The 13085-nt window shown below is 34.0% G+C and overlaps 2 protein-coding genes across 3 annotated transcripts; both read left to right on the top strand.

Annotated features, from left to right (window-relative positions):
• The first annotated feature begins 891 nt into the window (after positions 1-891).
• Positions 892-8486, top strand: LOC108912890. Its single transcript, XM_018718307.1, has 2 exons — positions 892-903; positions 3040-8486. Exons 1-2 carry the CDS (start codon positions 892-894, stop codon positions 8419-8421), a joined length of 5394 nt encoding a protein of 1797 aa, XP_018573823.1. The 3' UTR covers positions 8422-8486.
• Positions 8487-9241: 755 nt separating this feature from the next.
• LOC108912893 lies at positions 9242-11102 on the top strand. 2 transcript variants are annotated; one of them, XR_001964586.2, is made up of 2 exons: positions 9242-9433; positions 10628-11102. XR_001964586.2 is itself a non-coding variant. In XM_018718309.2 (2 exons), the coding sequence occupies exons 1-2, from the start codon at positions 9407-9409 to the stop codon at positions 10986-10988; spliced, it is 354 nt and encodes a 117-aa protein (XP_018573825.1). In that variant the 5' UTR covers positions 9315-9406; the 3' UTR covers positions 10989-11102. The 2 variants fall into 2 exon arrangements, 1 of the variants encoding a protein (XP_018573825.1); XM_018718309.2 differs by having other exon boundaries at positions 9315-9433; positions 10662-11102.
• Positions 11103-13085: the final 1983 nt, after the last annotated feature.

The following is a 13085-nucleotide window of genomic DNA, read 5'->3' on the forward strand; positions in this document are numbered from 1 at the left end:
TAAAAACAGAATAACAATAATTGTAATAGTAATGAATGTACCCTGAATCAATACTTACATATAAACAACGAATATGAAAATGATGTAAATGTGTAAATTGAAATGTTGATAAATAAGCTAAACTGAAGTTAATAGTACTCATCAGGAAATAGGTTTTATAGGGAAACTGATTAAAACCGTTTATCATATAGTGAAAATAGTTGTTTGTATGTACAAATAACGATCATACAAAAAATTTTAAATGTATGCAACAGGAGGCAGTAAAAAAAGGTATCTCCTGTAGTCAACAAAAAAAAAACAATTTGACAAAATGTTTATAAATACTAAAAATTATATTGATTGTTGTGGCATACCTTTCGTTTTTTCTGTATTTATTATTTATTTGTTTAGTATTTGTTTTAATCATCTGCTTTTTTTTCGGTGTAAGATTTTTGGTTAGAAAAAACATTTTTTTTTAAAATAGATTTTTAATTTTTTTTTTTTTCATACGCGGTATAATACCTAAGAAATAAAGAAAAAAGTAAATATTATAAGGCAAATGTTATAAAAACAATATTTCATAAATACAATGTACAAAATATTTTATTGTTTTTACTTTATCAGGGAAAAACAATTTTCCTGTTTGATAAAATAGATAAAGATTTATATGTACATGTCGCTTTGGTTGGATTAAATTACTAATAAATAATACCGACGAAATAAATAACCAGATTTTGAAACCTATATATAAGTTTCCAAATTCAGAAAACTATGACTAAGTTTTCCAAGAACGTACACATCTTATCTTCCAATAATGTTGGGATTTACATCAGTATCACGATAGTGATAAGGAAGATTTGAAGCAGTGAGATATTTAATTTATGAAAAATATGAACACAGTGTTTTATTAGAATGGCAAAGCAAGTAAGTAATTTTCCTTTTTAAACAAATACATTTTTACACAACACATTGAACTGTGCATTTTTATCGCAGTAGGTAATTGTAATTAATTATTCTAATATAATGTGAATATACAGGGTGTCTAAATATTCAGTGCACTTGAAACTACGACATATTCTTGAAGTTTGGGTATATTTGAATATACGTATACATATACCAATTTTCTCAAATATTTGTTTCGAGTTGTCTATAGGTTTATAAATATACACACATTATACAGGGTGTCCCATAAGCACATGATCAAAAAGGTACTGCGACATTCTTTGGCTCAAAAGAAAACGATCTGACCTAACTTCCATTAAGAAAAAATGTCTGGCTACTCTGCTATTGATTGTCAAAGTTCTTGAAAAAAATGGTGTTTTTTGTAATATTTGGAGAATGTTACTATGGATTTTAATAAAACTTGCTGTGGACTTGTTCCTAAGTAAGACTCATATTTTGCTGAAGCAACCGCGTCTATCTGCCTTGGGCAAGTAGTAAATTCTTGAGTGTCTTGGTACAAGAATTACCAGAACTTTTTTATTGGTCGCTGGAATCAAATCATTTTTTTTATTGATGCATTAGTCCTTTTTCTAGACCAAAGGTCGGCAAGTAATTTTAGGTGGGGTCCGGATATTTTTAAAAATTTTTAACGAGGTCCAGAAAAAAATTCATATTTCTTATTTTTTATTTTAATTTGGACTCAAATTTAATCTGCTTACTACCATTAAGAACTCAAAACACTCACACAATTCTAAAATACTAGAAAAAATGTTAAGATTGGCACTTAAACGTAAAAAACATTTTTTAAATAATTTATTTCAGTAATTTATATTTTCAAAAAATTTTTGGCGGTCCAGTATTTTACCTTCCGCGGTCCGCCAGTTGCCGACCCTTGTTCTAGACTTTCGTGCTCTTGGTAAAATCTTGTAGCATTCATAGTTTTTACACAAAAAAATGTTTTCAGTTTTAGACATTCATTGTTACTACTACTCAAGTACAATTACTCACTACAATCACTACTATCGTAGTAAGTGATGATGTCATTTTATAATAAATGAATTTTCAAACTTTTGATGTTGGTCGGACAGTCCGACACGTTCCTTTCGAATGGCGTTTTCTAACGAAGAGATGACCGACTTAGGGTTTTGCGAAGACAACTTGCATGGAAGCCGTTAACCGTGTGGGTTGTCCTCAAGTTCGAAATGCAGCCGTTGAGGAAGACGCTTTAAATAGGGTCGCTGAAGATCCAAATATCAATACTCATCGTCTGGCACTGGATTTTGGCGTACCAAAAAGTACAATTAATCGAATCATAAGACAGCAGCTCCTCCACCCTTATCATGCGACGTCTATTCAGGAGCTTTTACCACACGATTTTGAGAGAAGACTTCAATATTGACGCTTTATTGAAGGAGCGCAGGCACGTGACCCAAATTTCAACAGCAGAATTTTATTCACTGATGAAGCTGGTTTTACCAGAAGTGGTGTCTTTAATTCACGTAATTTCCACCATTACGCAGAAGAAAATCCTCATGCGAGGCGTATTAACCACTTTCAGGTGGAATTTCGAATAAATGTTTAGGCCGGGATCATCGGTGACATCCTTCTGGGTCCTTATGTCATGCCGCGCCGCTTGAATGGCGAAAATTATCTCAATTTTTTAACGAATACTTTTCCGGTTCTAATGGAAGATGTCCCTCTGTGGGTAGACCAGACCAAAACAAGGTTAAAATTCTTATAAAATATTTTTCTGCGATGCGCTCATACTGAGTTACAAGGTGATGTTTAGAAAAAAATAATAACTTTCCGCAATTACTCAAAAACTCTCTCAGGGATTTAAGTAATTTTTGCGTGAAGTGTACATCTATTAAAGGTAGTTACTTTTTTAATATTCAAGTATATAAAAAAATCGTTCATTTTAGATAATTATCGAGGTCAGACGTAAATTTCACCAATGACGCCTCAAAATACCACGAAAATGATATATTTGTTATGAATTTTGACTGCAGCATCCTGTTCAGCTCATCGACTTCCTTTGCAAGTCATTATGGCTCTCTTGTGTTTGGATCTTTGTTGTTTATGTGTGGCTGTGTTGTGTAATCTGTGTTTTTGTTATAGGAGAAGCTAAGGAGTGGGGCAGTAGACTATGGAAGAATATACGAACAAAAAATAGCCGCCTATTTAGCTATAAAATGTGCGCTGGATTCAGAAATTTCCGATTTTTGGATATTAAGCAACGTAAACGGAGTTGAAGCTTTCGATGATATCGTCCTCATGGTCCGAGACATACAAGGGAATAAAAAATTATTCTGCATCCAACTGAAACATCTAGTGAACAGTAATTTACAAGCAACGCAGCTTGAGAATCATACACCGAAAAACAAATTTAGTTTAAAGAAATACCAAGACAGTTTCGAGATTATAGAGAAGAATATCACCGCTAACAGTGTGGATATATTAAGAAACACTAGTTTGGACGAAATATACCTCATCTTGTGGACAAACGCCCCGTTGACAAGCAGAGACAAACTGCAGTATCTGAACGTTGACACCATAGGGGGAATGGATTTTTTGGACACGTCATCGCAGTCAAATGTATACAAATTAAACAATTTGCCCTCAACTGAATTACCCTTCAACCAAAAATTCCTCGAGAGGTTTTATGTGTTTGCGGAACAAGCTCCCGCCGCTTCTTTGGACAGAATAATTAAAAACGAATTCTGTTCTCACTTTCATAACGTAAGTAATTCAGTAATTATCAACATAACAGACTACTTCACCAAGTGGTCAATGGGTGATGGCAAAAAGATACGAAGAATTGCAAGAAATGACGTACAGAGGATGCTTTTGGAATTTCTTCTTTCACCTCATCTAATCGAACCAAATCAAATAGAAGAGTCGAGCCATGAAAAATTCGATTTGATAATTGAAACACTGGTAAGTTTCAATGTAACACCAATTAACGAAGAAAGGTTGTTGACAAACATTTTTTCTTACAATAAATCGGTATTGGACAAACTGTATAATTCAAGCTTAAATTTGGATTTTCCTTGGAATAGCGACTTACGCGGACTCCATTGGGATATCCTGAGATCAGTTAATGATGAATCTAACCGACGGATTTTAATAATTCTCCAAGAGAAGAAAATATTTGTTCCTCATTTGACCATAAAAGACATTTACCTCGCTTCTTGGCACTGCAGACTGATTCCACTGATATTAAACTGTAATACCTCGAAAGAATTTGTCGAAAAGGTACTTATCAAGTTTAAAGAAGTTACCAAGGACTTGAGCTTTGTGCTTTTAAACCCAGTGACCTCTATTCTTAAAGACAGTTTGAAAATATTTGAAAGCATTAATAGTATACAAAAGACACAAATAAAAAATAAAAATTTAACTGAAACTTTTATTTCGATGCAGAGCAAAATGAGAATAAATCTTGAGAAGTTTAAAGACAACATTGAGATACTCCAAGAAGTTACACCAGATGTGTATCTAACTTTAATGGAATGTCTCGTCGTACTCGGTGAGTCGATTGAAACTGAAAATTATTACGTGAAAAGAGACCTGCGAAGACCGATATTAAAACTGAGTGTCTTAGACGAAAATAGCGTACTAAAAGATCGAGAATGGTTATTTAACAAAGCAGGAGATATATTTCTATTAGTGGAATTTGAGCAAACACTTCCGTTACGGTACGCAAATAAATCTGTGGAGCTAACGAAATATTTAACTGATAAAGCTTACCAAGAAGATGAGAAAATATACATTCTAGTTACAAAATTGAATGATCTCGATGAACAGGTGATCTCCGCAGCTTCGAAGTTACACAAGGAAAGTTCCAAATCCGTGCACGTAATGAAGCTCTGTAACAATCATCTGGAATGGTCGTTTTCCAAAGGAACTGTAGAAGCTTTGCAAAAACACTTAATCGAAACAAACCTTCTGAAAGATGAAAACCCTGAATACAATATACCAGAAGATGACATTTTGATGAGATCTAGATCTGGCGTAAATATGATAAGCAACAATGCTAGAATGGGAAAGACATTTATGTTAAAAAGTCTAGCAAATAAGTTCGAACCAGACGAATGGGTGTGTTACATAAATCTAAGCGAGCACATCTCAAAAATTCCGCAAGAGAACAGATTTAGATCTTACTTTCAAGAAATCTCGGTGAATGCTTTGAAAACCGAAGTTGCATGCATCCAGAGATTTTGCGAAAGAATGTACTTGCACTGTTTGCAAACGAGAAAGATAATATGCCTCTTCGATGGATATGATGAGGTTCCCTCAGACCATGCTCTCACATTTCTTAAAGAAGCCAAAGAGTGGGGATTAAGAATGTGGATAACAACGAGGCCTACGTATAAGAAGGAATTGGAAATGCACATGGAGAACTTATCCGTTGAAATAACACACTTTAGCACAGAAGACCACGTAACGTTTTTGTGGAAATATTTTCACAGTTACAACCATATAAACCATTACAACGACACTCAAATTCAGTATATTATAGATACCATAAACAAATGTTCTAGTAATCTAGACAAAACTCTCATCGCTCTGCCTCTACAAACCCGCATGTTTGCAGAGATCTTTGGCGACGACATTAATCAGATCGATGAAAAGGAAAAACTGACCATTGTTGATTTGTACAATAAATTTGTTGACGTCAAACTAAAAGAATACAAGTCGTACGAGGCAACTAGCTTAAAGAAAACCCTCTCCAAATTGGCCCTGAAGTTGTTTTTCACTGAACAACAGCTGGAACATGTTTTGGATTTCGAGGATCTGGCCGAAGAAGCTGTAACTTTCCAGGAAAGCTACAAAAAAGACTCGATAGTCATAGGGTTAAATGAGAGGGGTGACGCTGTATTTGGACATCGAACGTTTGCTGAATTTTTAGCCGCTTACTGGTTGGCCAAACAGATCGTCAATAGAAAAGGTGAATATAACTTTTCTTGGCTGCCAGTGCTAGAGAAATTGTACTATATTGAAATGGTTCCGGTGAGAGTGTTCTTTGACAGAATATTATCTCAAAACTTACCCTTGCACTTAGCAGTATTAAATAACGACAGAGAAAGCGTCCAAAGCTTACTGACAACAGAGCCACATAAAGATGTTGATGTTTTAGGAAGGTCAGCTTTGCACATAGCAGTAACGTATGGTAAATACTACGATCTATACATTGCCAGAGAAATCAAAGGACTGAGAAACGTCGGCGTACATTCTGTTATTCGATGCAATAACAATACTTGTCGGCTGACAATTCCTTTACTAGAAGAAAAACAATACCGGATATCAGGCGAAATTGTTGATGTACTCATAAATCAAGGTTTTTTGAATACCACGGACAGATTGTTCAGATATGATCTCTTTGACTACGCGATGAAGTCGTGCTCTCTCAATTTCGTGCACAGCCTTTTCAAGAAGTTTGAAAAAGTTGCCTTGTACTTTGAAGCCGGTTATAGTTTTGAGATATTTCTGTACTGCATTATTCATGACAATTTGTACAATATTTTGAGTAATAGAAAAACTTACAATTTTAATGTGACACAAGACGATCAAAATGCACTTAGAGACATGTTTAGAGGGTACAATTTTAAATTATTGACGACAAAATACAACGAAATGTACTTAACTGAAGTAGCAGCTATGATGGGTGGTAAGGAAGTTATTTTCGATCTTCTCCAAAGCGGTGCATTAGGAATCCAAGACGGCAACATAGTACACAAAGCTTGTTTCAGTGGCCACAGCGACGTTCTGGAGTTGTTATATAATTTAGGAGCTAATATAGACAGAAAAGATGACAGCAATTGGTCTCCTCTGTACCAAGCTGCTAAGAGAAAGCGATCAGATCTCGTATACCAATTACTTAAAAATAGTAAATTTCTGTCAAACGCTAAAAGATCTTCCACTCTAATGACTCCTCTTCATTACGCCGTTCAAGGAGGTCACCTGGATTGCGTGAAAAAGTTATTAGAATTTGGCGTTAAAGTCAACGTTAAAGATGCATACGACAATACACCTTTAATCTACGCATGTAAATACGGACATGTTGAAATTATCGACGTTCTGCTAAAATCTGGACAAGTAGATATATCGGAAAACTCAGTAAACTCAACTGTAAATGTAGTTGCTTTTCACGGCTACAGTGACTGCGTCAAAAAGCTATTGGAGTATGGTCTAGATGTTAACTATATCGACGACGAGGGAAACACTCCTCTGATGATAGCTAGTCAGAAAGGATTCTCCGATGTCGTTTCGGCATTAGCCAGCTCCGAGAATTGCAATCTAAACCTGATGGTACGCAATGAAAGCCTAGCTAGTCTTCAGATGTGGTGTGCTGGCAACAACCACATAATGCTGCATACAAAATTATTCCACGTAAAACGCGACAGAAGCGAACTTGGTGGCATAGCCGCCCTACATTTTGCAGTACGACACGGACATGTAGATTGCACGAAAACTCTTCTCGACCTTGGTGCTGACCAAACCGTAGAAGACGAAATTACCAAGTACGCACCTCTGGTATGGACATGCATGTATGGTTTCGAAAAGGTTTTGAAACTGTTGTTAGAAGGTGAGGATTCAGAAATAAAACAAAACAATGCGCAAATAGGTTTGATTTGGGCTTCAATGCTAGGTTACGAAAAATGCGTTGAAGTTCTATGTAAATATATTGAGAAAACTGAATTGCCTACGAATGATGAAACCAATCAACGTATTAAAGCAGTTATAACTGCGGAATTTGGAACTGATAACTGGTATATCCGAGAAAATGAAAATATGCCGCTTCTTTTGGCGGCTAAAAATGGCTACGAAAGTGTTATTAGAACCTTAGTGTCCATCAAGTATAGAAACAACGAGGGCTTGGAGGAAGCACTACACTGGGCAGCAAAAAATGGACATTTAGAATGTGTTAAGGAGTTAATACAAGCAGGCGCTGACGAGACTAAAACAAATGAGAAATTCCTGCGCCTACTACCCATATCCTGGGCCAGCATGTATGGTAAAACTAACGTCGTGGAATACCTGCTTCAAAATAAGACCAGTGATTGGTTAGGGAATAAAGACTTCCAATTAGCTCTAAATTGGGCAGCAGTGGGAGGGCATTATGACTCTCTGATGTTATTGATTGACTTTGGTCTGGATGTAGACAATATTTACGAAGACCTAAATGGAGGAACTCCACTTATAAGCGCTTGCGAACATAGAGGGACGGTGGAGGTGATCGATGCACTGATGGCGAAGCAATGCAACGTAAGAGCAAAAGATAATGACGGTTCGACTGCTCTGGACATCGCTGCCAAAAGGAAAAAGTTTGAAATTGTCAAGAGGTTTATTAATTCAGGAGCATTCAATGACATGGAAGTTGAAGTGGAATCGGAACTGTACAAGAATCTTCAAATAGTACTCGAGTGGGCTGTGCAAAAGGAAGAACATGAGCTTATAGAAGGGTTATTAGCACTAGGAATAAGTATAGATAATAAATGATTTATAAGTAAAATTTTATTTCCGATTGAAAGACATAAAATTGTCCTTTTATAAGAAAGTTTCTTTCAAAAGTTTAGTCTGTAACTCAATTGTCTTTTTTTTAAGTAATAATAAAAGTCAATATTGTTCTATAAATTTAAAAGTATAAGTTCTATCATGATAAAGAAGACATTTTTTTGGCACTTATGTCCAAAGTACATAAGGTCCAAAATCGACCTAGTAAAAATATTGAGAAATTCTTCATGGCAATGTGTACTATGGGGTTGCCTGTTATTTGACGTATGTGACGTCACTACTAAAAAGGTCTGCTGTTACGTATACTTACTTACGTATCTGTAACGTACAACATAGGTTATGTGATTTAAGTGATTTTTTTACAGTGTACGAAGTCAAAAAAAAACGTTACTTGAATATTTCTGTACACAGGACCAACCGAGCTATCGATGAAGTCAGTGGTTTCAAAAATGTTTCTCTGTGTTATTGTGGTGTTATTGAGGTACTACAAAAAATCCAAAAAAAAATGTCAAAAATATTTCTGTTAATCAAGATTTCGCTCTTCGGTTTATTTATTCTTCAAATATCCTCCCCAAATCTATCTGTAAACACCCTGTAGATAAAATTTCTTCTTAACTGGAAGCCGATTTCTCGATATTTCCTATATTTAACTTAAAACTAATTTTTTAATTGTACCTATCTCTTAATGAGGATATAAAAAATACAGGTATTTAAGAAAATAAATTTGTCAGAGACAAATAAGTTTTTATTTATACTTTTCGTATTAAAACTTTTAGCAATATCTATACCGTAACATAATCTGATGCATATTCGGAGAAAAAGATAAAAAAATATGAGGGAAATCCGTCGCAATTGATACCCAACTAAAAAATGTATCCAACTGATACCAGTATCAGATATGTATTCTATATAGTCATACGGTTGTAAATAAAATATTTGGGTTCTGTCCGCTGTGTGTAATACGCTAAATATGTTAAATTCAGAAATATTTATAAAAGTGAGTATATTCTTTTAGTATAAATAATAACTATAGCAGTATGTATGCATTTCAACATTTTACTAATGTTTTCTGTAATTTCACCTGGACGTTAACATTTTCATTTTTCATTTTTTTTTTAACTTTAATTGTATAAGTGCATATTTTGAAATATTCTCCTTATCTATCAATATTGCTGTGAATTGTAATTTTAAAAAAATCTTGGTTTGAAGATAGTGTTTTGATAGTTTCCTGGTATAAAAGAAAACTTTATATTTGTATAGTTTAAATCATTTAATTACATTTTTATATTCAGTACATATACAGGGTGATTCACAAATGGTGACCAAAAATGAAACCTCGTATACTTTGGTGAATTTTAAAGGGAGCCTTTCCAATAAAGTTTTTATCTAGGACACTCCGTTAAAAAGATACAGGGTATTAAACTTAAAAAATATTTTACATTTTTTTAAATAATTTAAAAAGTAGTAAGTGAAATAATTTTAAATTGGGCGTATGTATTTTTGGAAACATTGTCCAAAGTCTGAGGCATTTTCTAAAATTTATGTAAAAAATTGAAAGACGAATCCGAAAATATGATTGTTACCGTAAAGCAGTGGCGTACTATTTTATTTAGAAAAATATTCCACCGATTCCCTGTCCGCCACTGCAGCATTTAAATTTTAGAAAAAGGTCTCAGATTTTGGACAATGTTTACATAAAAACATGTGCCCAATTTCAAATTATTTCACTTATTAGTTTTTCATTTATTAAAAAAAAAAAATTAAAAATATTTTTTAAGTTTAACACCTTCTATCTTTTTAACACGAAGACTCCCCTTAAAATTCACCAATTAATACGAGGTTTCATTTTTGACCACCGTTTGTGAATCACCCTGTACTCTTCAACATTTTTATACATTTGTTTCCATTATATCTGTTTCATTTAAATTTATTTTGATATATTTTCAACTACTTAATTTCAAGAATTTCAGAATCAAGAACTAAAAAGTAAATCGAGCTTATAAAATAAAACTGTTAATTTTAACGCTTGTTCGCCGCTACTGCATATTTTTTCCGAATTTCATCGTAATACTGCTATAATAAACTCTATAAATTAAGGGAAACTAAACTTCATTCATTTTAAAACGTCGTACGAAACATCGCTAATAATTTACAAATGAATTTCTCTTAAATTATATCATATTTTTTACAGTAAATCAATATCCTCAAGTGTAATACTATTTCAGTGGATTCTTCACGTCCATGCGATATTATCAACACTTTACAAGAAACTCTTCACGATGCAATCTTTTGTAGTATACCTTCTCGTTCTGATGATGTTACTTGTAGTCGTAGCGATTTTAATCATGATATATTTGCTGCATCAAGTGAAGAAACTGAAGAATAAAATGGTAGACAGTACGAGTGGGCCACGCTATCCAAGCAGCGAACTTCCTCCATACGAATATTGCTTGCTGGAAAAGGAAACGCACAGTAAATTTCATAAAGACAGTATTACTAATAGATCTGCTGTTTCGAGCTGGATCTATAAGGATTTTAATATTAAAGCATGATACTTATTTAACTACCCATGATGTGTGAATGTTTACCTCATTAAGTATTATATATTACCTGATTAAGTATTAAATTTCGTACACACCAATAATTATTAAAAATTACTAACTGATTTTATTTGTTTTAATGGTTATTTATTAATTAATAGTAGTAGTATTTGTGTGCAGTATTTTAAATTGCAATAATTACAGGGATAAGTTACTATCAAAATTTGTTTATGCGTCAGTGTATTTCTAATCGATTAAATTAGTTGCAAAATGATTTCCCTATTGTATACTTAAAAGTGAATTTTAAATCTACATGCTACACGACAGCATGCTACACGAAGAAAAAAATTTATTGAATGTATCAATGGTTCATTGTAAGTGCGATTGTGTAAGCAGGCGCCCATTTTAAAGGTAAGAAAACCACCGATCGTTTTTCTTCATATTCTCAGTTATTTTCATTGCCAACAATTTAAGTCATGCTATTGAACCAGTAGGTAACAAAAAAAATTCAGTCCATTTCAAAACATTTTTTGACACAAAACATCACTATCTGAACTTTCAGTATGAAGTTTACTATCACTACTGTCACTGCGTTTTGTAATTACAAAATTTTCTGTAACAGAGTCTAATAAAGGCTTCGTCTCCATGAATATAGTATAGTTTAAAAGTTCAAACTATAAAGGGCAGAGGCAATGGGAAGTGGGTTAGTTCAAATTTTTTAATCTCAGCACATATATTTACCAGTTTGAGGAAAACATGTTATGGTGGTTAAAAGTATTCCTCACCACGTAGGTTGGGATGGGGAGAAATAAAATGCAAAAATAAAATTACAGGTATATTTCTCACAGTGATCTTCTGTGGGGTACTTTGATGTTCAATGGTCTACAGATGATCCAAGTGTGTTGGACTCGGGGTATACAAATCTGATGTCGCAGGGTGGACCTAAATCTCTCTGTGCCAGGCTACCATAAAGATTGTTTACTTTCGGGACTTTAAACTCCCACTTCTCGTAAATCTTCATTAAATCTGGTGTAACTTATTCAATTTTAGCTACTAATATTCACTAATAACTCGAAACTTTACTAATTACAATTTTAATTATAATTATTTACTTTGATTCGTAAATTGTATACAAATCTTTACACAAATATTCACTCGAATATTAACTCAAGTCTTCAGTGAAATATTTACTTAATATCTCAAAATATTTATGAAAAATCTAATCGAAAATTAATTCGAATCTTTACAGATAAATCTTTATAATCTTTACTGGTAAGCTCTGATGACAGAGAGAGAACGAAATTCTATTAGCACGTGGTTGTACTGCATTGAAGATCATTAAAAAATAAGCAAAATTCAAGTGGTTACTAAACTAAAATCTACTAAATTGAATTTAAAAACTAGAAATTTAATTATTTGGCAAATTACCTTTGTACGATGGATTTCACTATTCACAGGTGATAAAATTTTAGATAAACTTTTGGTTTAGATTTACAAACGCGAGCTCGTTGCTTTACCAGTTACAAAATGAAAGAGAGCTTCAACCGCTATGATTCGTCGTTTGAACAAAATAAATTTCAGACTGAGCAACTGCTATTTGCAAGAAGAGCGCCAGAAGAAAGGGCCCTAGCCGGCGGGGCCCAGCCAGGACAAAAGGAGGTCCCACAAAGCGCCTACATCGGCCGCATTTGCGGTCGGGGTAGACGACGGATAGGGCAGACCTACGAAGGCTGTCCAGGCCTACACGAGATGAGGCAGGATAAAGAGGGATAATCCCCCTCGATCCCAAATCATTGAGGCCAATTTCTAGCCATTTAATCACCACTGAACAGGTTCTATCATTGACCATAACCTAGGTCCAAACTGCATAACGAGCGTTCAAATAAAAACGTGGTCAAGTTGGTTCTGAAATTTTGGACGTAGGGCGTAGCGTATAGCAAATGAACTTAAAAGTCATCTGTCAAAGCGCTATACCGCCGCTATCAATTTGAATAATTTCGTTTTAAAAAGCGTTTAAAATGGTGTTTTCTCAAGAACAAAAAGTGTTTATCATAGAGTCCTACTTTAGAAATGGACGCAAGATTGATGGAATATGGAAGTATTCCATTG

The sequence above is a fragment of the Anoplophora glabripennis genome, unplaced genomic scaffold (assembly GCF_000390285.2).
Source record: "Anoplophora glabripennis isolate ALB-LARVAE unplaced genomic scaffold, Agla_2.0 scaffold888, whole genome shotgun sequence".
NCBI classification, from domain to species: domain Eukaryota; kingdom Metazoa; phylum Arthropoda; class Insecta; order Coleoptera; family Cerambycidae; genus Anoplophora; species Anoplophora glabripennis.

Excerpts from the sequence above, each read along its gene's own strand:
- LOC108912893 (XM_018718309.2), top strand. The coding sequence starts at position 9,407 with ATGTTAAATTCAGAAATATTTATAAAA. Across the intron at positions 9,434-10,661 it reads ATTCAGAAATATTTATAAAA|TGGATTCTTCACGTCCATGC; the intron begins GTGAGTATATTC and ends ATACTATTTCAG.